Source organism: Lathamus discolor, chromosome 4 (genome assembly GCF_037157495.1).
Source record: "Lathamus discolor isolate bLatDis1 chromosome 4, bLatDis1.hap1, whole genome shotgun sequence".
Classification (NCBI taxonomy): Eukaryota; Metazoa; Chordata; class Aves; order Psittaciformes; family Psittacidae; genus Lathamus; species Lathamus discolor.
Window position 1 is genome coordinate 110648690 of NC_088887.1, and position 27634 is coordinate 110676323.

A 27634-nucleotide genomic window follows, 5' to 3' on the forward strand; every position below is an offset into this window, starting at 1 on the left:
TGTGTTTGGCTGGGAGAGGATGTCACTAACATACTTCAAGGGCTGGAGACCAACCTCATATAATGCTATTGTCAATGACTTCAGCTCTCACTGGTGCCCAGAAGGGCTTAAGTCTCCTGAAAGCCCTATCAGTGAAGTCTTATCAGCCAGCCCTGAGAGGTATCTTGGATCTCTAGGATGTCTTAAATGGCACTAGATGTCAGTTTAAGTCCTTTGCTTTGATGACTAAAGGGAAAAAAAGTGATCTGGTGCTAGGCCCTGTTTGGAGTAGCTTGTGCTGTGTGAGTCAACCCTGCTGCCAAGTGGTTTTAATGTGGGAAGGATGTGAAACAGTGTCAAAGGCTTGATTAAAGTCCAGGTAGACAACATCCAGAGCCTTCCCTCATCCACTAAGCAGGTTGCCTTGTTGTAGAAGATCAGATTGGTCAAGCAAGACCTGCCTTTCATAAACCCATGCTGACTGGGCCTGATCACCCAGTTGTCCTGTACATGCTTTGTGATGCGCTCGAGACGATCTGCTCCACATAAAACATGCTGCCAGAATGAAGGTGATGTTCTTTTAAACAAATGAAAGCTGAGATGTTAGGGATGTTTTATCTTAATATCTTAACAGACACGGGCTTGAAAATTTCAGCTACAGAACTTATGCATGAGTGCACAGACACAGGCATGTGCATAATAGAGTCATAGAATCATAGAATAGTTAGGGTTGGAAAGGACCTCAAGATCATCTAGTTCCAACCCCCTAAAGATGTATGAAAACATTTGCAATGACTTCACTGAACAGGTCACTAAAACCAGTGCTATATCCCATGGCTATTTGGCCTCTGCATCTTTCTTTTCATACCTGATGAAAGAAATACAGAAGAAAAGAAGAAATAAGGAAGGATGTTTACTTGGCACAAGCTAGAAGTCTTTTGCTGCTCTGTGGCTCATCAAAGTGAAACTGGATGAGGAGTAGTTTCTCTTCTGATGATTGTTCAAAAAAATCCCTGCAGACAATGAAATGGTCTGTTATTGCTCTATTCATAAAACACCTTTGTTCTTCACTCCCACTGCTCCCCCTCTATAAAATTAACAAACAGGCAGGAAGGAAATCTCTCCTCACCTGAGTTCCTGGCGGAAAGTGTATTCGGTGTCAAATTGGCTTAGGAAAAGGCAATGGATTTTATTTTGAAAATTAAGTTTCTTCCTTAACTCTTCTAAATCTCTCTCATTTAGAAGTCTTGCATGTGTAGAAACCTTCAGTGAAAGGGAAACAAATTACAGGTAATTATTTTGTAGTTGTTGCATTACCATCCCTAACGGGTGAGAAAATTGAAGTGATCCCTTATGGAAGTTTTCAAGTGCTTCTTAAAGGCAAGACTCAGAAATGTGCCTGCTTACAGGGAAAAACGGTGGAAGCATTGTTAACAACCAGAAAAAAAATTATTTCTTGTGCTACAAGAGACTCAGGTGAGCTGCATCCTTAGGAATTACTCAGAAGCTGAGAGGCAGTGACTCGAAAGGAATCCTGCTCTGGGAGACATGCATGAGCACCTTGAGGGCTGGAAGAGCTTTTCCATGCAATGTTACGGGCCTAGAATGAGGATCCACTTGTGTGATTCTACTGGGCTGACTTTTTCCCAAGGATGGGGGCTCCCAGTACTGTAGATTCTGTTTGGAGATTTGGTTGCTACCTTTTTAGGTGTCTCTATGCAACACAGGTTCCTAAACCACTGTGACAGTCGCTGGAAAACTGATCAGGATGCTTTCTTTGGCATGGACAACAGCTCCTGAAAATAGATGTCAGGAGGCAATAAGCATGCTCCAGGACTTGCAGAATGGCCAAAACTAGTTAAAGTCCTGGTGGATGCTTGGTGAGATCCCCACAGTACCACCAGTGGTGCTTGTCACTTGTCTGCAGGCAATGAATGATGCCCTGAGCATCTTAGCCTTGAATCTCCAGAGCAGTCAGAGTTAGGACCTGGCACCTCACTGCCTGTCTGTTAGCAGATCCACCACATCTGGGTCAAGAGGAGAAGCAGAGTCCACCCTTGATGCAGAGGACCGCAAGGCAAAAGCCAGGCGCATATGTGATACAACTGATAGGGCAGGACCCAAAGAGGACACGTAGAAGCCCATCACTATTCAACAGTGGAATTTATCCAGTAGCTTAATGGAGGTTGTATGGTAACCTCCCTCATCTGAAAAGCAAAGACCACTCTCAGTGCTTTACAGTGAAGCACACCTACCTGCAGGCAGAGCCCAGAAGTCCTCTCCTTCCCTGGCTGCTGGTTAAATGCCTCTTCCAAAACACTAACAAGGCTGTTGTGCTTCTGCTTGTGGAAGTACAAGTCTTGTATCTGCTCAGCATCATCCAGAAGGGAGTATTTAAGGCGCAGGATGGAGTCAGGGGTTGCACACTGAACAAGTTTACTTTTGGCAATAGAGGCCTCTGGCTCTTCATAGGGCAAAAGGGGTCCCCGGGACCTGTTCTGAGTGCTCTCCAAAGCAACGGCTGCAGAGGTATCACTGCTGAAACCGATGAAGACATCTGGTTCCTTGGGGCTGAGCTTGGTGGACCAAACATTGGAGAGCTTGCTGCTGTCAATGGAGACAAACAGCCTGGCCCAGTTCTGCAGCTCCCTCTTCAGTTCTTGCTGCTGCCAATTGAGAATGGTGTTCATGTCTAAGCAGTGCTTCTCCAGCCGGTTCAGCAGCGGTGTAGGGAATTGGGTGTAGACTACATTCTTCTCCTCTATCACAATGAGTCTGAACTCATCCTTCACACGGCTCTTCACTCTATGAGTGCCGAGACCCAGGTCCACATAGTAATTTCCCCCAAGGCTAATAAAGCACTGGTTGAGAGCATCATAAAGGCTTTCGTAAAGGTTGTGTATATTTAAAAGTACAACAGTCCTGCCTGTCTCCATGCAGACCTTCACTCTGCTGACAGACTGGCATATGCAGGAATAATCCTGGTCCTGTGGAAAACTGGAGCCAAATATAATTTCACAGTTCTCAGTATCTATAAGCTGTGTCATCTGGATGATGTAGAAAGCTGCATGGTTGGTTGTCAGCAGCAGAAGGTATCGAGACATGAGACCTGCCTGTTTGCTCATATTTTCCCTCAGCAAATGAAGTGTGTGGCTGGTTTCCAAGTGCGGGGAACAATCGAACTCACTGGTGCAGTTTTGCAAGAGCTCAAGAGGATTGATATCACTGGAGCCTCCAAAGTTTCTCTGAATGGCTTTTATAATGTTCTCATATTGAGAGATGTTCTTTTCCTGGAAGTAGTGCAGTATCGTTTTGATCAAGCTGTAGAAATCACGGAGCCCAAAGAACTCATTTTTTTGTGCTTTTAGCACATTGCAGTAGAATTCTGCCAGCAAAGGGAACAAATGCTTCATGTTTTTAAATGAAGTGTGTGCAGCACAGATGCCCTCAGCAGTTTTAACTAGCTCTTCTTTGCTAGGGTCAGTCCGAATTACAAAAAGGCCCCTGTTCATTTTGGCAGGATCTAGGGCCCAGTTTGAAATGCCCAGAAAGCCAACTTTTTGGTAAGGCTCTGGGTTTTCATCATCAACACATCCGCCTTCAAGAAGAGGGTGCAGTGTCTTCAGTGGCATCTCTGGTGAGTCTTCTGCTAGGCCGACTTCATCCAGGACGACAACGGATGCAAACTCATCCAGATTCTTCCCCCTCTGGAACTGTGCACATTGTCGAAAAGTGGAGATGATCCCTTCTGGTTTCGAATGGGGACTGCACTGAAAAGACACCAGCTGGATCTCCTTGCATCTTTTGAACAACTGTCTTTTAGACAGCCTGCCCTGCATGGCATCAACAGCAATGGTTTTAGACAGGGATTTCGAGCTTCCTGGCTTCCCAATCAGAAAGAGTGGAACTCGTAGGTCCATGCATAAAACTATCATGAAGATGTTTTCCCTCAGAGCATCATTGCAGGCTGTTGTCTGAGGAACAGAGACGTTATCAAGAAATACCTCTTGGCAAAACTCAATCTCTTGCTGTAGCAGGGATGCAGGGACAGAAAAGCACTTTGCAACCTCCTCCAGGTAATCTTTGCGATTCTCCAGAGACACATAATAGCAAGCTCCCAATGAAAGGACCAAGGCCCGTTGTTCATCATTTAAGATTGTCTCCTTTTTCTTTTTGTACTTTTTATCAATCATAGGAAATAGCAGGTCTCTGAATTTGTAAAACCAGAGCACAATGATTATACACCGCTCTATATCCCGGAGACTGGCAATTCTGCATTCATCTTTCTTTTTCCTGAGGAAATTCTGGGAGGCTGAAATGGCACTGGTAAAGATGTCCAAATTTTCAATGTTGATTTTATTCTTCATGGTGGACTTTACAATTTCTCTGATGTACAGGCTCTGTGTCTTTTCATTCAGCTCTCCAAAATCCCAGACAAGAGGCAATAAGCTAGGTGGAAGGGGCTTGACCCGATACACCATCTGCCGTAAAGGAATGTAACCCAGTTTCTCCAGTGTGTCTTCACTCTGGACTCGGTACCCCAAGCCAGGTTTTTCAAGTTTCTGTATAGTTTCTTTGGAGTGCCTTCTGTAAGGGTTGCAAGCAGCTACTACTTTTAAACGGTCAGTGAGTATCTTCTCTCCATTTACACTGTGATCACACAGCACCTCTTTGATTGCAAAGATAGCTTCTGATGTGTTTGCTTCATCAAAAAAGAGTACAGTGTCCATGTTATGCCTTTCTTCATTGTAACGTGCCAGCTCAATTGCCTGCTTAACTTTCTTGTGGATGGTCTTGGAGGTAGTGCCACCATGGACACGCACCACCACCATGTTCTGAATGTTCTTGCCTGCCCTTTGCAGGCTGCACATAAACTGCACAAGCTTTGTCTTCCCACAGCCTGTTTCACCCATTATGATTACAGGAATCCCACACTGGAACCGCAGATGAATGGCAAGCATCTTCATGGTGTTGTCCAGTGTCAGCTGATATGATTCGTCTGGATCTTGGGTGTAGCTCACACCAAAAACTCTGCAGAGAGCTTTCAGCTGCATTGTTCTTGGCAAGTCTTCAAACTTCTTATTGAAAGGAACGCACTGGGTTTTCAAAATCCAGTATAATTTACCTTTGATAACATTGCTTTCCAAAATAGCTTGAGAATAGGCATCAATAGCATCCAGGCTCTTGCTGATGTGAAAACCGAAAAACTCCATGGAGTCATTGTCTGCGTGGAAGACTATATAGGGGTGGGACACTTGTTCCCATTTTCGTCTTAGCCGGTACTGATCCATAATGCTGTTTTCCTCATCATCATTTTCTGCACTTGGCACACTTTCATCAGAGATATCAAGAGAGGGCATGGCAAAGTCCTTGGACATGGTGATCATGAATTTTACCACAAATGTTTTAAAACCTTGGAAATCGTCTCCAACTGCTGGGCTACAGAAAACTGATTTCTCACACTTGCTTAGCTGGAAGTTTAGGAAATGAGTGAAGTTGCTAAGCTCAGTCCAAGAAGGGTTGCGACAACAACAGAATTCCAGTAAGATCTTCAGCCACTCTTTCTCTGTCCCTTCAGTCTTTTTAGGGGTGAAAACAAAATGATCAAGATCTTCCTTGTTCTTATATCTACGGAGGTACTGGTAAGACCTCTGGAAAGCTTCACTCCTTAACTTTTCTAGATCAAACTGCTCCTGTTTCATTTCAAAACAACCGGAGTTGGGTTTGTTCAGCAACTCAAGTACCCGCATTGGTGATACACATTTCACTGCAGGAAAAAGATCCAGGAACATTTCTTCTGTCTCACTAGACACCTAAAAGAAAGTCAATAAGGAGTACACAGATTACAGTGAGGACAGTTACCCAACCTCTTTCATTTATGCATTTGCCTACAGTTCAAGAGATTTTCTTTCTTTTTCTTTTTCTTCTTTTTTTTTTTTTTCTTTTTTTTTTTTTACCCAAATAGGTCAGGAAGCTGGGAAAATCATATGTAGATCAAATTTGGCTAAGGCTGCATACGTGCTCCTTCGTAGACATATACTGACATGCCCATAACCTGTAAGGTTCTGGTGCCAAGTAAATGTCCAATGAAAAGCTAGAATAGAGCAAGCATGATTATTTCCACCCACCAAATAATCTGCCAGACAGACAGGTTTAAGCACAGAGAACTTTCCATCTTCACCTGCTTTCCCTAGTTAGTAAGCCACCATCGCTTTCCCTTCCAAATACTCGCCCAGACTCACCTTGTACCTGTGTCAGTCTGCCAAAGCGGGCACCCACAGCCCCGTTTGGAAAGAACCCTTATAGGTTTATGACCCACACCATGAAGAATCAATCCCTTTCCATTTCTTCTAAGCTGATCTTGTTAACATTGTGTGATGCTCCTGGTTCTTGTGCTGGAACAGATGGTGGATGCTTGATACCTCTTTACCCTCTCCAGGCTTCTTAGGATGTTCTAACTCTCCATCACATCCCTAATTTCCTCTTTTAGAGTGTCCTCCCTCATTTGTCATATATGAGACTTCTATTAATTTTTGAACACGTGGGATTTCTGTGTTACACCAGGAATGAACTGAAAAGAACTCCAAACCCTGCACAGTGCCTAATATTTCCTTTTGAGAATAAACACATGATGGGACTGCTTGTTTCTGTGTAGATGAGCCATCATTCCACTAGGGACATGGACCTTAAATTATGCACAGCTTTAAAAGAGACTTTGGATTTTAGCAGACTGACTGCAGGTGCAGATCTAGTTATGCTAGCATCCTTCATCACTATTACTCTGACCTGAGCACACCATTCCCAGAGCAATACCTCTTGTTTCCTTGTTCTGCTAAAACATTTCCCTTTCGCCAGGTACTCGATTAAGTAAAGATGAGAGGATTTGCACTTCCAGATAGAGCCAGTGGGACTCTGGATGTGTCTTAGGATGCACAGATCAATCAGCAGCCGATAGAGACCTGATGACACCTGAAAGGGAAGAAACATTTTAAAACTGGTGAAAGAGATGTTTATCAAAACGCACTTCACTACTCATGGCACATAGTAGTACCTGAAGCCAAGCTACAGTTTTTCTCCCATTTTTTTGCAGGATTGCTATTCTAGTACACACTGAGACAGCTGTAACTTAATATGATTGCATACTCGGTGCTCTGCAGCCTTCCAAGGAAAGACTAGGCTGTTCAAATCTACCCTCTGCTTAAGCCAGCTCACTACCTTTCTTTAAATAAAGTCCCTTCCAGAGAAGTACCAGACTGGATGTGAGACAGTGAATGCACTCCTTCCTGTGAATGGAGGCTTCTATGATCATTTGGTTTGAATTCAGTGATTCTCCACTACCTTACACTCTAATACCATTGTAAGAGAAAGATTGCTTTTATAAAATGGCACCCATTTCACACAGCTTCCCTACCTTAGGCATGGAACAAGGCAAATGCAGGCACCTGAGCTTCTTAGCTGTATCCAGAACTCTTTTTGTTCGCTTTAACTTTTAGCACCTGCTGCTACTACTGTAGGTGAGAACAAGCCAGCACTAGAGGCTATGCAAATACCCTCCTCTGAAAAGCCTATGAGGTCTTGGGCACTATGTTTAATGCTAAGACAAAGGCTCTCACCACTGGTGACACATCAATATGGAAGATGGTGGGCTGAGTTTCAGTTGGGAATTCCTCAACAGAGAGTAGCTCCTCCAGAAGGAACTGGAAATCAATCTCTGACTCCATCAGCCTAATAGTTTTGTGAACCACTGGTAAATCATGGAGCTGGACACGGATCTTCTGGAGGATATTGTTCACAAAAAGAGACTTCCCTATGGAAGAGAAGAGACAGCCAACTTTCACCTTCAGTGTCAGTCTGCGCTTTCACATGCATGTGACTGTCTTTCTCCAGACATCCGAACTCCCTCCAAACTGAGTGGGCTAGTCTATGGTCTTTCAGAGAACATCTGAGCTTATTTAGACAACTGATTCCCATCCCTATGATCTAGTTTATCCCATGGACATAGTCTTATTTCTTGTTCTTTCCAGAATCTCACTGCATTTATTTTTCTTTAGATTGGACAATCGTAGCTCCCTCAAAGCTCATGTTTTCTAGACTGCATTATCATTCCCCTTTGGACTGTTCCCAGGTGGCCTAAAATCCCTCTTGAAATTCACTACCCAAAGCTAAACACATGTGAGGAGAGTGGAGGGCATGCCGTGTTGCATGCCATGTTCTTCTCAAGGCCTCCTGTACTGAGACATGACTCACAGTAGGAGTTCTAATACCTACCCATTCCTGCCTGGTTGGAATATATGAACTTCACGTTCTGCTGATAGGGCTCTTTGAAGGCCTGAGCAACAGGGGCTGTCCCATGAGGCACTTTGAGATGTGTGCTCAGGTATGCCTGGATGTCTGTTTTAGAGTAGCATGGGATAGTAACTTTGTAGTTGTGAAAGGCTGTGAAAACATAAGAATTCTGAGCTTTTGCACTGCAAAAGATAATGAGCCTATAGTCAAGGACTGTAGAAGATTGCAGCAAGCGAAAAAAGTGGTACTCCAGTTGTCTGGAAACTTTGTACACTAATTTATCAGCACCCAGCAAGCAGTAGATCTTCTGGTTTTGAGAATCAGATGAAAGAGCTCTCCTAACAATCAGTTCAACTTCTTCCTCCTTTGTGTGGCGTGTACACACCAGGACCTCATCATATGTTGGTAGAGGTGCTGTCTTAGTGTATCCATAAACAGAAAGCATGTGGAGTAACATTTCCTCTTCTTTACACATGATGAGAGAAGGTTTCCTGGCTTCAAGGGCTACTGGCATACTTCTCTTGATACATGTGGTTTCCAGAGTTGCTAATTGCTTCAGTGTTTCACCAAAGACATCCAGGCTGATGTATTTGTCTGACACAAGGCCAGTGTATTTCTTACAGTAAGCATCCCAGAGCAGAGTTACCTTGTCACAGATGGATGGCAAACTCTCAAAGGAGGTGGCCAGTTCATCTTCTGTAAGGGTGCTAAAAGTTGCCTGGTTAACATTTCTGTTCTTTTTAAACTTCCTCGAGTTTTCCAGAAAGGCTTCTCGCTGCTCATCATATAATTTGCTCAGATTTTCAACCTCTTCCTTGTCATCGCTTCGATCAAGGGCAAAATCCATGAGCTTCTGCTCTGTAACATCGGAGTATGGAAGGCAGCTTTGCAGGGCTGCCTTTGCCACTGACGTATTGTAGCCAGATTCAGCCAGGCTTTTGATGAGCTGGGGAAACCGAATGACGTAGTCATGCCAGGTAACAGATTCCTTGTCTCCTGTTGATGTGTTGACAGACTCAAGTGGAGTCATGAGGGCTTCATCCAGGGCTTTTCTAATATCTTCTTCTTTAATGTCATGCTTTATGACAGAAAGCATATTAAGAATCTGTGGCTCTATTGTACTCCTGTGGGCTTTGGCCAGTTGGCTACATAGATAGAAGAGCTGCTGTGCAGTGAATAGGTTGAGATGATAGTAGGTGTCTCTTTGAGTCTCCAGATATTTCTTCCACTCTACCAGGCAGTGCTCCATTGCTTTACAAAGCCCATTCAGCTCCTCCAGGACGGGTCTGGTGCTCTGAACAAGGATGCCAGCAATTCCAAATTCTGCATAAACTTTTACCCTGTGTTGGGGATTGCAGTAGATGTCAGCCTTCCAGTCTGTGAAGAGGATATTGCCAACACTGAGAAGCTGCAGATACAACTTTCCAACCATTTGAACTTTTTCCAGGATCTATAACATGCAACAGACAAAACAGGGAAAAGGATTATCATGTGTTTTCAGCTACTCAATACTTCTTGCATTACATTTTCTTCCACAGATTTGTTAAAACCTGTTAAAAAAAAAAAAAAAAAGGATATAGCTTTTCAGGATACATTCCTTGCTCTAGACATGCTCTAGAATTGCATGTTTTCTTAGAAGACTTCTATTACTCTTCAAAAATACCGGTTCCATGATAATTAGCATATGTCTGCTGGAGAAAGGAGGCCCATAGAGGAAGGACAACTCCATTGTCGCAGGTAGCAAGCAAATTTGACTTTTAAAGATTATGATGAGCTGTATCCCACCCTCAGAATCACCACCTTTTTGATATTTGGCCCTTGTGAGGTTTCTTCATCTCTGACTGAAGCACTGCACTGCCTCCAATTGGTCAGACAGCAGTTAAGGTAGTTCCTCAGGTGTGTAAAAGAACACCTCACTTGAAACACCTTCTGAATAACCAACTTACTGGAAATAACGAAAAGGCATTTTTGGTATGTGAAGCATCTGGTTTGCAGTGGGTACCCACACTGGAGTGACCTCCATCACACCCCTGAATTTTCCTATTTCTCTTTAAAGTGGAAGCTCAGATGGCTTGCTTGAGTGAAGATTTCCACATCATTGACGTGAAAGTAATGACATGACCTCAGACAACTGGACTTCTACACAGTCCATCATCACCTTGCAAGGGAATGGCTGCGTTTACAATTTGTGTTACAGGCAAGATCTGGGAGTCTGCTACTTCTGTTCCTGAAAAGTCAGAGCTGAAGGTCAAGGATGAGTCTCCATGAAAGAATTTTAGCAAAAACACCCCAACCCTTACGGACACTGTTTTCCAAGCACACAATGATCTTGCACTTACCTGTTAAGTAACACGGTAACCTTTCTTACCTCCAGGAAACGATTTGCCTCCTCTCTGCCTTGCTCAGCTTTTGTGATCAACATAATCTTGTTCTGGAGCTCTGTGAGCTCAGCCAGGCTGTATGTAGACTTCTGATATGTCTGAAACACTCCTTCTGTGGTGTCCTTTAGCAGTAGCACTGAAATACAGTCCTCAAGGCCGGCCTGAAAAGCAGGTAAGAGGATCAGCTCCACTCCGTCTCTTCTCTGTGTAATTCCCCACCCTTGTGCAACAGGCCTTCAAGAGTAGTGATAGTCCCCCCTTGCATATCACAGCCAAACATCAAATTTTCCCACGTCTTAGGATGTGGATCATTCCTTCCCTCTTCTATTGTGCAGGGCTCACTCTTTCAGTGTATGCTGCAAGCACCACTCTCCTTGAACAATGGAGTGGCAGTTCTCATTTTAAATCTTTCCCTTCTCTTTTTATACTTTCTCAGTGAGCAGGTGAGGGGTTTTTTGTATTAAAATACTGCTTCCTCTCCCACCTGGGGACAAAAAGAAAAAAGCCTGTTTTGCCTCAAAATGACTAAGACTTAATGGAAAACGTGACACGAGGTTGTGCTTCTTTTGTGCTTCTTTCAAATCTGAGTAGAGATCTATTTGCTGTCTGACATAAACCTTTGAAATGGATTTCAAGGATCTTAATTAATTTGGGCAGAAAGAACACCCTGAAAAGAATTCTTCAAAATGTGGAGAACCATTACCTTGAATTTTTGAGGTGCTGAGATGATAAACATCCCTCTGCTGATGATGTCTCTGGCTTGAGAGATGGAGGAACACTCTACAGAGCCATGAGAGTCATGAACCATCTTTATCCATTCTCTCATATCACAAGAATCTTTCTGTTAAAGAAAAAAATTAACACAACAGAATGAAACCTAATAGCCAGGTGGCAGCTCCGTGAGTATGATTTTGGTAAGAATGGAGTTTCTTGTGCCTGCCATGCCTGGAGAGACAATGCATAGCTGTTGCACCCACACCTGCATCTATTTTATAGGCTTTGTGAAAGCCAAAGTGGGTGAATAAATATTTTGTGAAGCTGCTGGTCTCTGACAGTCCTTGGCAATTTGCAGGAAGGGGATCAGTTATATGGTACGCTGAGTAGGATGTATAGTTACTGTGGAGAGGATTATTCAAGACAGTGCTAGACTAGGCTTTCCTAAAACACACAGCATTGGAATCACTTTCGTCTGTACATGGCACCTAATAGGTCTCCTCTGTTTGCTCTCACATAGGCTTGTGAGGTCTTTCAAGGTGCCCCAACTGGTCTTCAGTCCAAAACAGCATGGATTTCTCATAGGTTTTATGTCATATCTGCTACATCCAGTTGGATGTCTTAATTCCCCTCCATCAATGCACTAATCTTTGCCAGTTTATTCTTCTAGTATGAGTTCAAGTAACTTTGGAACATGGGATTTGCAGACTCACCAACTTTTTGGGCAGATTTTTGTCTTTTACAGTGGCTTCACTGATGAATGACAGGGCTTCAGAGAACTGTTCAAATCCAGATGTGGGTCTCAGGTCAAATATAATGGGCGCTGAAGCAGTCATAGCGTCACGGAAGAACTGCAGTTTGTCAATATCAATGTCTTTTTCACCTGCAGAAATTGATGCCAGCTCCACAAATACAGGAATTTCTGTTTTGTCTGGGGGGAAAAAATCCAAAAATAAGACACCTGGTTGAGGAGTTTCATGGTCAGCTCAGAGCTGGAGTTCACACAGTTGTTTCATGCAATGCTGTTGTCACAACGTCTGATCCCCCTCTTTTGTTTCTCTTATCTGGTGACTTTATTACATCCCAGTACAACTCACCTTTTATTATGGTTTTGATCCAGGAGACAAAGCCTTTCCTTGTGCATTCAAGAAGTTCCCTCAGAAATGCCAGCATCTCTTCTGGAAGTTTGCTCAAACTGTTTTTCACCTTCATTACGTCCTGAGTCATATAATCAAGTCTTTTATTCTTGAATTCCAGCTCTTCCTGAAAAGAAAAAAAAATCCAAGACATACTAGTGTGTGTCCCTTGGTAAGAGCAGAAGGAAGGTAAGTTCTGCCTCTGCCCCGTACATCGAAGTTCCATCAGCCACTCAGGGCTTTTTCCAAAGTGCCACCTTCCCAGAGACTTCTATTCCTCACATCCAATCTATTTCATAAACTCGGTCTGGTATTTCAGTACAAGTCTCTGCAGAAGCACACAGTCATGATATAAAACTTGCCTGACATCTGCCTTGAAGTCTTGATCACTAAAAGACCTTTCCACAAAATTTACAAGGTCTGTTCCAATTTCAAAATTTCTGGGGAAACTGGTCCAAAACTTGGAAAGCTATTCAAGGTACAAAAAGTTACAGAACATCCAGCTGTTCTGTGGGGGCCACATGTGCAGTTTCTCGTCATTGCTACCATAACAGAAAGGTTATGACAAGACAACATTTTAGTTTTTGCCAGAATGGGGCAATGAGGCTTGGAGATCTGCAAAAAGAAAAAAAAGAACACGTGGAAGCCAAATGAAGAGTTGCTGGAGTTTCTATCTATTCCAAATCACTTGATGCAGAATTTGGTTGCTGACACCCACAGATGCCTGCATGCATTGGTCTCACATAGTTTCCTCAGATGCCCTTAGGCATCTCTAGTGGCACTGGAAGCTCATTTGCAGACAACCAGGAGTTCAATTAAGGATAAACTGAATCACATTCCTGACTCCACTTATGCCATTATAAAGTACCAGGCTAAAAGAGAGATTGCTACAACAGTGAAATTTATATTCCAAAAGGCAAAAAAAGATCATTCACTGTGTCCAATATGATTTAGTTTAAAGTTAAGACAGACAAAACCAAAGGTTCCCCATTCAGACCTGCCAACACAGAAGCCACAAGAGCACTCAGTATAAGCCAGATACCAGTGTGGCCTACGTACGTATTTTGTTATGTCGCTGATAATCTGAAAATTCCCATTAAGATCAAGTGTCTTTCGCAGTTCGTCAATCATCTGGGCAGTGTTCAGCACTGTAGACAGGGTCAGGTAGTTTTTAATCTTCCCCACTGCAGCATCTACCCAGGCAGCTTTTCCATCCCCTTTCTCTTCGCTCATCTCCATAATTGTAAACTCCTTTCTGAGTTGACTCTCATCTGCTAATTGCATCTCAAAATGGCTCTGCACAGTTCCGATGGTGATGGATAAGTCTTTGAGGGACAGATAGGTACTCTGAAAGTCAGCAATGGCTGGTTTATAAATGTTTTCTTCTACATCTTCTATCAATAAAATTTTCTCTTCAGGGATTATGGCTTTGATTTGTTTTGCTTTTTCCTTCCACAAAGTCTGAAAATAATTGCTCTCCTCTAAGACATGAATTTTTTTCATCATGTCACTGTACTTAGTAAGGAAGTGGGATTCAGAAGTTTTCTTCTGGCCATTCTCAGAAAAAACGCTTACAGATATCTGATCCTTAAAATGTCCTCTCTTAGAGATGCATTTTTCCACAGGACTTTTATTCACTAAGAAAGGGGGAAACAACAAAATTAGTGCACTTCTCTAGCTAGAAAGACACTTAACCTTTAAGCATGGAAATATTCTGACTCTGACTGCAACACCAAAGAGGTAGGAGCGTATGTGTGTGTGCGTGTGTTTATGGCAAAGTTCTTGGGGAAAAAGTGAATCCAAGATCAACACCAAAAGAAAGGTTTTGGCAGGCAAAGCCTATTGCTCCATGATGAGAGAGCCTTCAAACCATGGCCTTGAAACTGTGGTAGTGTCTGCAGTGTCAGAAAACAAGTTGGCCCTGAAGCAGATGTTGAGGAGACTTACACCACCATTTGGTCCACCTCAACTGCAGAATCAGTTCTATTGATTCTTGCACCCGATCCAAGAACTTCAATGCTGGCACATGTATGTTCCACTGTCCAGCAGGAAGAATTCACTGGGTGAATCTTCCCAACCAAACACACATTTCTGCTCCCTTTTGCTAGCTCTGTCCTTCTCTTTTCAGGTTCTACATCTTATCTGAAATTGTTTGCCCTGACTGAAATGCACTTTCCCCCTACAAACATTTGTCAGATTAGGTAATTCAGCCTTATATATCTCTCAACGAAATTAAATACCTTGTGCTGTTTAATCTTCCCCCTTGAGACAGATTCTCCCACTATTCTGAACTCCTTCCATATATGAACCCCCAACAGACTTCTTTTTTTTTAACTTTCCTGCTTGCTCTCTCCTCAGAGCTCCTGTTTGCTACTAGAGGATCATGCAGCACCATTTCCTGGAGGATTTGTTACCAGCTCTTTATTTTAGGAATCAAGAACTGCATAGGCAACCCCATAACCTCAAGTAGAATGGGATGGTACCTCTTATCACATCCTCTATGCTTCTGCATAGACGCAGAAATGAGCGTCTCTGCTCCGTCTCCTTTTGCAATTGCTCATATTCCTCTTTTCTGACTCTCAGCACTTCTGCTATACAGCTAAAGACAGAGAGACCTGGGGGAAGAAAGAAAAAAAACAACAAATCGCACACCTATGCCAAGACCTCACATATAAAGGATTTTTGAGAAAATCATTTGGAGAAAGAGAGGAGCTACTGGAAATGTAACAACTGCCATTAAAAAAATGCATGCTTGAGTTTGCACAAAGGCCGTTTCACTTGATCTAAAAGCAGCAGTATCAACCAAGAGCCCTTCTGATGTGATCACTGCCGAAGTCCAAAACACTCACATGAATGAAGTTAATCACAGCAGAAGAATTTGAAAGACATTTCTTCCATGTTTTTGTAAAATTCAGGCGGATTTTGAAACTGGCCCATGACCTTGAAGGTTATTTTGTAGCCAGCATAAATAGCAACAGAAAAACAAACCCTAGACCCACTAAACTGAGTGGTGCAGTTGACATGCCTGAGGGACAGGATGCCATTCAGAGGGATATGGACAAGCTTCAGAAGTGGGCCCATCTGAACCTCATGAGGTTCAAAAAGGCCAAGTACAAGGTCCTGCACCTTGGTCGGAGCAGCCCCTGGTATCAATACAGGCTGGGAGATGCAGGGATTGAGAGCAGCCCTGTGGAGGACTTGGCTGTACTGGTGGATGAAAACCTGGACATGAGCTGGCAACGTGTGCTCACAACCCAGAAACCCATCATGTCCTGGGCTGCATCAAAAGGAGTGTGACCAGCAGGTTAAGGGAGGTGATTCTGCCCCTCTACTCCACTCTGGTGAGACCCCATCTGGAGTACTGCATCCAGCTCTGGAGCCCTGCAGCCAACTTTGGAGCCCTCAGCACGGGAAAGACATGGACCTGTTGAAGAGGGTCCAGAGGATTGCCACAGAAATGATCAGTGGCTGGAACACCTCTCCAATGAGGAAAGGCTGAGAGAGTTGGGCATGTTCAGCCTGGGGGAGAGGAGGCTCTGAGGAGACCTTATTGTGGCCTTTCAATACTTAAAGGGGTCTCATAAGAAAGATGGTGACAGACTTTTTAGCAGGGCCTATTGCCATGGAACAAGGGGTAATGATTTAAACTAAAACAGTAGATTTGGACTAGATATAAGGAATATACTTCTTACAGTGGGGGTGGTGAAACACTAGAACGGGTTGCCCAGAGAGGTTGTAGATGCCCTAGTCCCCGGAAACATTCAAGGTCAGGTTTATGGGGGCTCTGAGCAACCTGACCTGGTTGAAGATGCTCCTCCTTATTGCAGGAGGGTTGGACCAGATGACATTTAGAGGTCTCTTCCAATCCAAACCATTCTGTGATTCTGTGTTTCTAACAACACAAACACAGTTCTGTAGATGCATCATAGGAACACTATTTAATTGCTATCCATTGCACAGTAGAAGAATGTTGTTTTCTGTCTATAGTGTTAAAACAGCTTAAAAATTGCCAGTATTCAACTTTTCTATTTTTTTTGCCTTTGTGTTTCTTCTCTTGCAGAGATTTTTTTTGTTTTGTTTGTTTTGTATTTTAGAGACCTTTCCAATATAGATATATTTTCTATTTGCCCTGTTAAACAGGAAAACACACCACATGGAACTACTGTTTTGGGAAATAAATTTGGAAACTTTGAGCTTACGACAGAGGCACAGTATATTCTGAAATTCCTCTTGATGCTGGAAGATGACGGACAGCAGGTTGCAGCGAATGTTTCCCGAGAAAACTTGATGGCCCATACCGTGGAATAAATGAGAAAAAATGGAGAGCAGTTTTTTTGCCTTTTTATTGATCTTATTTTGAAGTTTGTCCTTTGTTTCTTCTATTAAAAAAAAAAAAAAAAGAAAACCAGTGATAGAGCAGTGCTTTCAAAATAAGTCGTTTCGCCACTGGATTTCATTTTAACGTACATCCTCAGGAAGAGTTAGCAGCTTTGCAGACCCTGTCTCCAAGCCATGAATAGCAAGGGGATCTGTTACAGCCGCTTTTGTGGACAGCACAGACTTGATTGTGTGACTGACAATTAAGTGACTGACACCAGCATATGGGAAAAAATGTTGCTTTGCTCCCAATCGATGTAAGACAGCATTTTTCATTTGTTTTAGGTACACTAACCCCCAAATGTATCTTTAGAGGACCCTGGCCTAGCTTTGGTTATAATTCTCCTTCAAGACAGAAACAAACCTCTGGGGTGTTTCACAGTTAGCATTTCTGGGTTTTTTTGGGGGTGGGGGGTGTTTTTCTGGTGGTTTGGTTTGTTTGTGGGTTTTTTTCCTGAGAGTAATCTTTTTTCTTTAATATTCTTCATTTAAAAAATTCAACACCTCCCATGAATGTGAAACAAAATACCATTTCAACTGGAAGAAAGAAATTGAGATGCTTCCCAGTTTCTGAAATTAAACATCTTTTTCCAGGATATGTGAATATTTTGTCTTCTCCATTTTCTGTTGGCAACAAATTTCACAAATCTTTGAACAGAGGTGATGAAACTTCATATTCCTTTCTAGCAAAAGAAAGGACTTAATTTCAAACTTCACTCAGTGCTATGGCTGAACTGTTTAGTGTGAGATTTTAGTGACATGTACATCAGATGTTGCTTGGCTACAGAGCCCATCAAAGCTCACAAGAATCTTAAAAAGGAGGCAAACTCACCAACAGCAGAGATGAGATCACAGATCACAGAAGAGCTGAGCGCCTCTCTGAGAAATAGTTCCATGCTATCAACATGTCTTTCTTCTTTTTTTAAGGAGAAAGGAAAGTTGATCTTGTCTAAGAATATTTTCTCGACAACAGCAGAAAGGACTTTCCCAGCATACGACCTGTCTGTCTTGATGACTTTGGAAACCATTTTTACTAACATAGATTCCTGTAAAGATGAGAAACAAGGACAAGAAATTTCTCCTCTTTGCTGTAAATAGGTTTTTTAGAACCCGTACCTTTACACTAAATTCCTCTCCCACTCCAATAACCCACCATAGGCCAAATAAGCACAGCTAGCAAAGTGGGTCAGCTCAGTGTGGCAGGAGGTGGAAACTCCCAGCTGGCAAGAAGTGATGGTGGCATTTAGACAGAACCTGCGTACCTCACTTTTAGGAAAGTTTTTAATCCTTTGAATGACACAGTCTGTGAAGCAGATCTCGAGACCTGTATTCCAATACTTGTCCTTCTCTATGAATTCTGAGTAGAAGTCCAGAAGTTCTCTGCCGTTTGCCTGCAGGAAGGAAATTCTTAAGCTGCAATTGCTTTCTGGAGCCTTGCCAAGTTATCATTAATTTCTCACAGCAGTAGGGGAGGAGTTACGCTCCTCTACATCAGCAAGCAGCTGGCTGCTGATGAAGCCATCATCCAAACACTGACTGGGACAAAACAGCATCCTGGGGTCAGGAGAAATCTGAGCATCAACTCACCTGCTTGGAGTTAAGTAACCATAACTTACTTTCTCGAGCCACCTTTCAACCATGTTGTGTATCAGGCTTTGCCATTTCTTGGTCCATTTCGCACAGAGGATGTTGAGCAAGGACAGCTCGTGCCACACCTGTGGCAGAAAAGCAAAGCTGGTGAACTGGGCCTCAGGGTACTGGCAGACCTTCTAGGGTGGGTGGTTATTCCTGATGAGGGTTCTTGTTACTCACATCGATGTTTTCAAAGAACCATGTATTTTTCATGGGTGGCCAGGGCAAGGATTTCTCCAGCCACTCTGTCATACAAGCTTCAAACTCATGCCATCTTTTTGAGATAAAATCCTGAAATTCCTTGGGAAATAATAAAAAGGAGACAATTGGCATGGAAAACCAGATTTTCACTCTGGCTTTTGATACTTAACTGCTGTGTAGAGAGTGAAAATGAAGGCCTTCCCCAGCACTATCAAGGGCCTCTGAGCTGAGAAATGGCTGGCACACTCTAAGATGCTGCCAACTTTGTTTGCAGCTCTCTGTCCATACAAAGCCTCCTCATCTGTCCTGGCACAAATTCTGACAAGGTTAGAATAAGTAACTGAGAAAGGTAGCTACACGATCTGCTGTGACTCCTATAGCTGGCCATGTCTGAATGAAGCAAACCTGAACTCCTGGCCCTTCTCAGCTAAAAATGCATGGGTATATGTCTTTATGAAAGCTGTGGGTGTTATTTTTACCTGATTTGCTTGCAACACATCTGATTCTGCAGCAAACACCTGAAGTATCCGTAGCAGTGACATTATCAAGCTAAATGGCACTGCATGACTGTGTTTTAAGGAAAATGAAAGCAATCCATATGCTAAATTCAGACAGAACATGGCATCCGCCTCATCTGTGGGCTTCGTCAGCTCCTCGGTACCCTGCTTGGTACCCTCTGATTGGTGCCTGTAGACACAGAAAAACACTGTACACGTCATGTGCTAATTATCACAATGGCATTTAAAAAACAGTCAACACAGTCTTGAGCTTAAGTATCCTTCATTTGCTGAACAGTACTATGCAGTGTAAGCCAACCAGAGCCGCTTAGATGTCTGAATTTGTAGCTGAATCCCACAACATGAGATGGAGGTAGACTGTCTGACAGGACAGATTCCCCTGTGGACCCATTCGTCCTTCGTCAGCACCAGAAGGGTTTAAAAGACTGACATACATCTAACAAAGAAAATGACTACAACCTCCCTTACTCAGCTCCAACACAAATCTAGCCATTCTTTCCCACCTCTTCCACAGAGTTGTCATAGTACCTATCGTCTCAGAAGGTTAGCACTTACAAGTCCTTGAACCAGGATGTCATCCTCTCAGCAATATTGTTCAAAATGCCGTTCAAATCCTTTTCCTGAATAGAGGGTAAAAACATACACTGAAAACAACTGTGAAAACATATAAATTCCTAGAGCTGAGGTAGTCCCCTACGAAAACTTACAAATGTGAAGCTTTCAGAGACTTTTTGTCTGCCAGTGTTTGAATTAAAAAAAAAAGCCCTCAGCACTTCAAGTGGAAAGGCAGATCTAGCTCCTGTTCAAAAAATCATTTCAAATCCCACAGAAACCAGCTGCCTCCAAGATCTCTGGAGTTCAGAGGATGGTGTGAGAGGTCCTAGCTCAGGTTTTTTTGAAGCACAAATCAGAGTGTATTGTGTGTAATCCTATAATACACACCAAGAAGTAGATTTTAAGTGGAATGCCTCTTCAGAGCCTCGGAGTCTAATACAACAGTGTGGTTGAAACGTAAGTGAGAATGACACGAAGCCTGTTCCTATAAACAAGTCAAACTTTGATTTAAAAATAATCACTTTCAAAAATGCAAGTTAGAACTTTAACTTCCTTCTTTCATCTTTTCCCAATTGTTTGATCCCCACAGTGTTCATTTTGGCTACTGCATTTGAGGACAGGATGCTCAAATATTCTGATTAAAATTCATTTGATACAGTATTTGTTAGCAATTTTCCAATCAGGCCAAAAAAAAAAAAAAAATAGATTCCCTTGCTCTTTCTCTTTTGCCACTTCTCTCAAAAGATGGGTATTGAGCTCTCACTCCAGGTTCCTATGATTCAGCCTCTTTGGATTTGGTGAAAATTTCTTCAGGAGCTAGGAAGACACCTGTATAAAATTGCCGAACTTTTCATGACCTAAGGAAAAAACACTAACATGAAGTTGATCTATTACTGTGTGTGTTGTGTGATTGCCTTACATGTCCTTGGACTTGTTCAAGGGTGATTTTTATGATGCGGCTGTACACAGCATCCAGGAGGACCACAGGTGGAAGCTTGATTTGGAGCAGGGACTCTGTGGTGAAATTCTTCAGTGCCAGCATCTCCAGGACCGTCTTTGCCAATGGAGAGCAGCTTTCAATGAATGACTTGTGAATCTTTATCATCTCCAGGACTTTCCTAGGAAAAATGGACCATCGACAGCAGATGCCCTTTGGAGCATCAGGATGTACTTTGTGCAATCTTACATGCACCTGTGGCTGACAAATATGGTAATAGACTTAAAGAAGAAGTAACTGAACACCTGGGGTTTTATAGCAAGTAAATTTACACAATAAGACCCCCCGGTTTTTTTCCTTTTGAGCCTTTTAAAGAATAAATTCTGTGTTTGAGAATTTCAGTCCATAAGACACTATCTTGTGTGAGTGCACACATGTGCTTTTACTCCCTGTTCAGTTTGCTTGCAGTGAGCCCACCTTCCTCCCTGTGAGACAATGCCCAAATGAGGATCTAGGGGTAGTTTTCTCCCTAAGACCACTCCCAACAGGCTGTCTGCAGTGAGACTGCACTGTCTTCAGCTCCGTCTTTCCCTTCCTCCAATTTGCCTTCAAACACCCTCCCCTTCTTTTAGTGCAGAAGTAGGATGTAGGCGAATGGCAATGACTTGCATCCCAGGGAAGAAACACAAAGTTTCTGGGGTTTGGAAGCCCACAAGCAAAAGCACTGCAAAATTATTCTAACAGTACAACAGCTTATTTCCCTGACCTAGCCTTGATGTTGTACGCCTTTCAAACCTACTTCTGTTTCTTTTCATCATCTCTCAGCTGCGACAAGCGTTGTGAGGGAACGGTTTCTGTTGAAAAAGGACCCTCAATCTTCTCTGTAATTGCATACATTAATGGAATCAGCCAAATGCACAAGACATCATCTTCATTATCTACGCAGATTTTCTTTAGAACTGAAATGTAATTGCTGAAAAGAAAGAGAACCACCAAAAATCTCCATTGCTGGTCAGATCTCCCATAACCGCCCTCTTAAGGTGCCAGTGGGAGCTGTGAACTTGCACCTCAACCCAATGGCATTCATCTTGCCAACATGTAGACGCATGAAGGTGTGTGAGAGCAAGCAAGAGCTTGGTTCTAGAGACCTTATCAGCAGACATTCATGTACAACATATGAATCCCAAACCAGCTTTCCCAAAACAGTCTTCCTCCATAAGCGTTATGCCACAAAGGAAAATCAAAAGAAAAATAACTTAGATGGTATATCAGCATGACAAAATACAGTACAATCTGACTTTGTGGCCTAATACATCCACTTTTGTAGGGCTAAATTCAGCTGTCTTCGCAAAAATGTCAAATTCTCTTTGAAATGTCTGCAACATCCAAGACAGACCTCCAGGGTTTTCAGATATGAACCAGAACTCTGGGGAGATGTTAATCCTTTAACGTTGGTCAGGAGGCTTGGTAAGATAGCACATGGCATCTAAAATGACACTGATGACCAGTTGAATCTTTGATTATAACAGACACCCAGACACCTACAGATGTGTATAAATTTAAGGTTCAAAATCTCAAACCAAGCCCTGCCAAAAATAGGACCTGTGGCTCTCCTTCCACAGGAGACCTGTCAGAGGGGACAGGCTGCAGAGGTTATGGCAGAAACACAGCTAGGAAGCATTGAAGTGAAGTGGAAAGAGATTTGGGGGACCACATTCTACCTCCATTTTCACATAATTGCTCCACAGAGAAAATGGCCCAATGAACGCAATGACTACGGAAGGATCTTAAACTCAAGAAAGTAAGATGACACTTTTAATTACCTCTTTCCTCTCAGTTGCTGGAATTTGTCTTGAAATGGGCCAATGTCCTGGAAGAGTTTTTCAGCCTTGACGATTACCTCATTGCTTAGTTGAATGTTATAACAAAATGAGGTGTGTAAGGCAAAAAGCAGCCCATTATCTTTCTGCTTCTCTGTCTCCAGGTGTCCAATGATCTTGTCCATGAACTTTATCATGTTAGTTTTCAACTGAACAATGAAAGTAAAGAAGGGGAGTTTCACTAAGACAATGCAATCTTACTTGAGGAGCTGGGAAGGGTTCAGGAAGGAGGATGGAAGATGGAAGTTGCTTATTTGGAGGCAAAAGACTTGCAGTTACACCACTTACATAAAGACAGGTTCCTGTCTTTGCAACAGCTAGCAAATATTTTAGCTTCCATTGTGTCTCACTGCCCTGGCACTACTCCAGGGAGAATGTTTTCCTGGCTGTCAGTTTACCAAGCAGTCCTTATCTGCTGAATACTCACTGGCATTAGGACCCTATTAGCCACCAATCTAGAATGCTCAAGCCCTACCACAGGTGACGTATAGGCAAACAGACCTTCAGTCTCCCAGCTGAGCTGGGAAATCAAAGGGAATCAAAAGGAATAGTGGAGATTCTCTCAGAGGCCTAGCTTACTATAGGAGTATGACTCCATGAAACCCAAAGGACAGGTAAACAACATCTACCTAAAAGAGATGCAGCACCCATCACTCAATTCCTTCCATTGGGATTTGCCTACAGATCACTTGCAAAGGATTGCTTTGCATCCTGTATAACCCAGGTTTATTTCAGGCTTTCCACTTTGTGTGACCTCTTAGGATACCCTCACAATGTAAGACAACATCCCTACCTAGCTGTTTGTAGCCTAGGTACTTAGCCCTTTTCTGGAGATACACTAATGACTCTCTCTGAGGCAAGCCCCAGATGATGCCAGGTGAATGTGGCACCTCAGCTCAAACAGGACTTCCATTAAACAACGCTGGTGGTTTGAGCTGGGCCAACAACTAAATACCCACCAGGCTTCTCACTTTGTCTTTTCTCCTGTGGGTCAGGATGAAAACAGAAAGAGGGTGAGAAGATTCATGAACTGATATAATGATGGTTAAATAGGGAAAGCAAAAGCTGTCCACGTAAACAAAGCAAAAAAGAAGAATACATACACTACTACTTATTGGCAGGCAGATGTCCAGCCCCTTCCTGAGTGGCTGGGCCTCAGCATGTGTAAGACAAATGCCATAACTGCAAACAACACTCTTTCCTGCTCATTTGTCTGAGCTATAACTGCAGAGGACAACATTGTATGGTATGGAATACTCCTTCGGTCACTTTGGATCAGCTGTCTTGGCTATGCTCCCTCCCAACCTCTTATCTACCACCAGCATACTCACTGTGGGGAGCAGTGGGAGAGAGCAAGCACTGGTGGTATACAAGGACTGTTCAGCAATAGCAAAAACATTCATGTTATCAACACTGTTTCAGCCACAAATGCAAAACACAGCACCTATGCTATGAAGAATATTAAGTCAATCCAAGCCAGACCTAGTACCATCTCAGACAGTAGCCATGCTGGGATGGGGGTGGACATCAGTGCTCTCCTTCAGCCATGGAGATTTTGCCTTTTTACTGCAGCTGCAGGAAAGGGATTCACTTCTATGAGCAATGAGAATATTGATTTCAACCTTTCTTCCAGGACTCCTACTCAACCTGTGGCAAGAGATGGATGTGTCCAGGGCAAAAATCCACCTTTCCACCTTTGGATAAGACAAACATCCTTTCTTTTGTCCCTTGCAGATAATAAAATTTTGTCCCTCTGCTGATAATAAAAGGAGCTGGGGAGGGGGTCTTGCTCAGGCAAGCCTGTTCACTCTGGATGTAGTACTCAGCTCAAGAAAGCAAACACTCGAAAGAAGCAATTTTAGCCCAGAGAGGATCCATCACTGCAGTTGGTAAGGACTGGTAAGCCATTCCTCTGACTAAAAATCAGTGCCTACTGAATGGCTGACTCTCTAGTCTTTCAATGACTGTGTACTTCTCAGCACCTACATCAGGAGCTAAGACGTTCAGCATGTATGGACCCAGTTATTTTGCAGTATGCCAATTTTATTTTCAGTGTCTGCAACCTTAAACTGTATCCTAACTTTGGTGTATGCCCCTGAGAAATAAGTCAACGGGAATTTAATTTTAGACTTTAAAATGAGGCATTGAAGCCAGAACATAATTGAGTGTGAAATTCTTTTTTTTCCAATGCAAGATTCTCAAAACCAGGGTAGTCTTTCCATGACCCAGCCTAAAACTTGGTTCTACAAATGACACATTTCAGGTCTGATTCCAATAGACACCCGTGAACCTCATCAGGCTTTGGGTCCAACCCAGAAACTGGAAAAAGCAACGAAAATAAGGTCCAGCTTTTTGATGTTTTCTGGCTGTGGTTCAGAACCCTACGTGGAATTAGACATAGCTGCAGAAACATCTCTTCAAGGGTCTGTCTACCTGGTAGCTGCTAGCTACTTTAGGTTGGTGTATACTTACTTGGTGATCTTCAAGATCAGTTGGAGAATAGGCTTTGCCATTTGCAGCATCCCCAAGATAGATTTTGAAGCTCTCCGTGTAGATCTTCAGTTTCCTTTCTATATCGTTAAAGCTCTTCTTGAGCTTGATGGTCTTGGAGAATTCATCTGTGAGGTATTCTATGATACCACAGTTGACTGTGTTTTGGGGCATTTTTTTTGGAGACTGAAATTTGAGCAATTCAAAGAAATTTGGTTTTTTCTCATTAAAATAGCACTTCATGTTTTCAAAAATAGTCCATGTTCCTGCGGAGGAATCAGGGATTTGTTGATGAACCTTCAAACCTATAAGGACAAGTCTTAAGCTGGCCCTGAGCTAACAATACCAACTGCTTTGTATGAATGCCGAGCCCAGCTGAGTCATAACTGAGCCTTTAATGCACAAAACTCACCATGCATATTTAAATTCAGCCCTAGGTACCTCACCTGCACTTTAGAAGAGACTGGTATGCATAGCCCATAGCTGATTCAATTTCCCCAGCAATAGAAGTCTACTACTTTTTGAGTCATCCTGGCATATTCAGATCATCTATACAGGGTCGCAGATCTGACATTGGCCCTCCAGCTCACCTGCACCCTTCAGGAATGGCAACTAAAGGCCTGATGGCAGATGCAAAAAATGATTCAAGGCTTTATTATACACTCTCTTTTGCCCCAAAATGAGAAGACTGAGTTTATTCTGGGAAAAAGCAAAATAACTTGAACACTCCTTCCAAAATAGTTTGTGTTATATAAAGAATGAGTTTGTGCTAAATAAATAGTCCATGAAACTACATGTAAAAAATCTCCACAATAGCAATGTTTCTGTTGCAGGAAGCAGGTGCTGCCCCACTGTGAAGCAAAACAAGGGAGTTTGTATTCATCTGCTGTGTGCAAGGATTTGTCAGTTGCACTTCATGCCACTTGAGTAAAGTAAAATACATACCACTTGCTTTGATCTCTTCCTTGGGAATGTTCAAGACTCGATGTAGCTGACCTCCTGTATTCTTGGAGTCCATTCCATAAATATACTCTAAATCACATGATCTTTCATGGTCAGTTGAGAGCATATTTTTTAAGATAGCATATTTATAAAAAATTGTTTCTCCCTGTAGGTTGGAAATGGGGATGGTTGCTTGACCCTGTAAATACTTTTTTCTAGAACAGAATAAAGAAGAATAAGAATTAGTTACTACAGCATAAGAAGCTTTCTTCTTGTTCAACCCCAGAAGGACTTCAGCTGTACAAATTGGCTCATGCAGCAAGAATGAGCAACCAACATTCACATTCAAAATGCAGAGTTCAGCAAAATGCTTCAGGACTTTATAATGGCAAAAAAATACTTGATAATCTGACCTGAGCTTTAAGGTTTATCAGACAGGAGAGCAATAAAAATAACTGGTGGCAAGTCTTGATGTGAACAACTCTGGTCCTAGCCAAAGTTGCAACTGCCTTGTAAAAAGAATGTGAAATACATCTAGAGATAATTCCTGATGAGTGCCGCAACTGTACCAGAATTGAGGTGATTGTTCACTGCATTTTCCCCCATGCAAGTCATCTGTTCACATTTGGGAAGCTTCATAATGTTTTAGACCTCTGTGAGGCTGACAGATCTGATGCAGGACCTACAGAAGTTAGACTTAACACTGCAACTCATTTCTACAGACACCCACATTTAGATGTCTTTGTCTGGAGCTGAAGCCCAGGGTGGGACCCTAAAGTTTAGTAAGCTATATGCTTTCCAGAAATTTTACATCAGAATACATTTATATACGATTTTTACCTTTCTTTTAGAACAGCAAATTCCTGGTACAGTCCAGGTTTCTTGTAAAAAGCAACACAGATCTTGGATGACTCTTTAGGAAACTTGAATTTTTTTGACATCACAACAACAAACTCTAGGCTTATTGTTGGTTCCGTCTTAAGTGTTTTATCAGACAGGTATGGGTTCTCCAGGCAGCTATTGGAAGGGAAAGAAATACTGTGAGGTCTACATCAAGACACCTTCCACCAGTATGTTGCCATCTTTGCCTGATCCCCTTCAGGGCTCCAGGGCAGCATTCACTCACATGCAATTCTCCGAAACTCTGGCTGCAGCTCCTGGAAAAGAAGTATCTTCTGCATCATTTCTTCCAGCCCTGTACAAATATCCCGATTACCATAAAGCATTTATACTGGTCCCAACTGCCTAGATGCAAGTATCAAGCTGCTGTGTGAATAACTCAGATACAGACGGCATGCTATAGACCAAGTAACATTGGAAAGAGACCAACTCCTGTCTTCGAAGGCCTCTACTTGTATCCATCTCTATCTGCTGGTGAAGGAAGGACTTTAAGGGTGGAGTAGCCTTACAGTAGTAAAGCTATACCTCCTACCAAAGATAGCTCTTTTCCCTTCAAGCTCCCAGATCTCAAGCTCCTTGAGGTCTGATGGGAAATCCCACAGCACTGAAATCCACATCAACAAACCTGCCACTGGGTCCTAGGTTTTCTTTGCTTTCACCATCATCTGCAAATGAGGAGAATGCTTGGATTAACATGAGCAGAAGG

General features: G+C 42.7%; 1 protein-coding gene across 8 annotated transcripts in view; it reads right to left on the minus strand.

The window, feature by feature from the left end:
• LOC136013971 (E3 ubiquitin-protein ligase RNF213-like) overlaps window positions 1-27634 on the minus strand; it is a 60285-nt gene that overhangs the window by 28472 nt on the left and 4179 nt on the right. For all 8 annotated transcript variants that reach the window (XM_065678634.1, XM_065678632.1, XM_065678633.1 and 5 more), the window contains 27 exons: window positions 27554-27593; window positions 27155-27223; window positions 26869-27045; window positions 26032-26243; window positions 25069-25352; window positions 22540-22745; window positions 21516-21689; window positions 20699-20897; window positions 19780-19844; window positions 19186-19393; window positions 18686-18805; window positions 18490-18588; window positions 18136-18264; window positions 17706-17919; window positions 16696-16875; window positions 14980-15111; window positions 13556-14133; window positions 12458-12623; window positions 12074-12291; window positions 11350-11487; window positions 10634-10807; window positions 8248-9715; window positions 7593-7786; window positions 6793-6948; window positions 2235-5792; window positions 1109-1242; window positions 897-992 (listed from right to left, as the gene is read on the minus strand). In XM_065678634.1, the coding sequence (XP_065534706.1) occupies window positions 897-992; window positions 1109-1242; window positions 2235-5792; window positions 6793-6948; window positions 7593-7786; window positions 8248-9715; window positions 10634-10807; window positions 11350-11487; window positions 12074-12291; window positions 12458-12623; window positions 13556-14133; window positions 14980-15111; window positions 16696-16875; window positions 17706-17919; window positions 18136-18264; window positions 18490-18588; window positions 18686-18805; window positions 19186-19393; window positions 19780-19844; window positions 20699-20897; window positions 21516-21689; window positions 22540-22745; window positions 25069-25352; window positions 26032-26243; window positions 26869-27045; window positions 27155-27223; window positions 27554-27593 (9388 nt within the window). The remainder of the gene's footprint in view (window positions 1-896; window positions 993-1108; window positions 1243-2234; window positions 5793-6792; window positions 6949-7592; window positions 7787-8247; window positions 9716-10633; window positions 10808-11349; window positions 11488-12073; window positions 12292-12457; window positions 12624-13555; window positions 14134-14979; window positions 15112-16695; window positions 16876-17705; window positions 17920-18135; window positions 18265-18489; window positions 18589-18685; window positions 18806-19185; window positions 19394-19779; window positions 19845-20698; window positions 20898-21515; window positions 21690-22539; window positions 22746-25068; window positions 25353-26031; window positions 26244-26868; window positions 27046-27154; window positions 27224-27553; window positions 27594-27634) is intronic.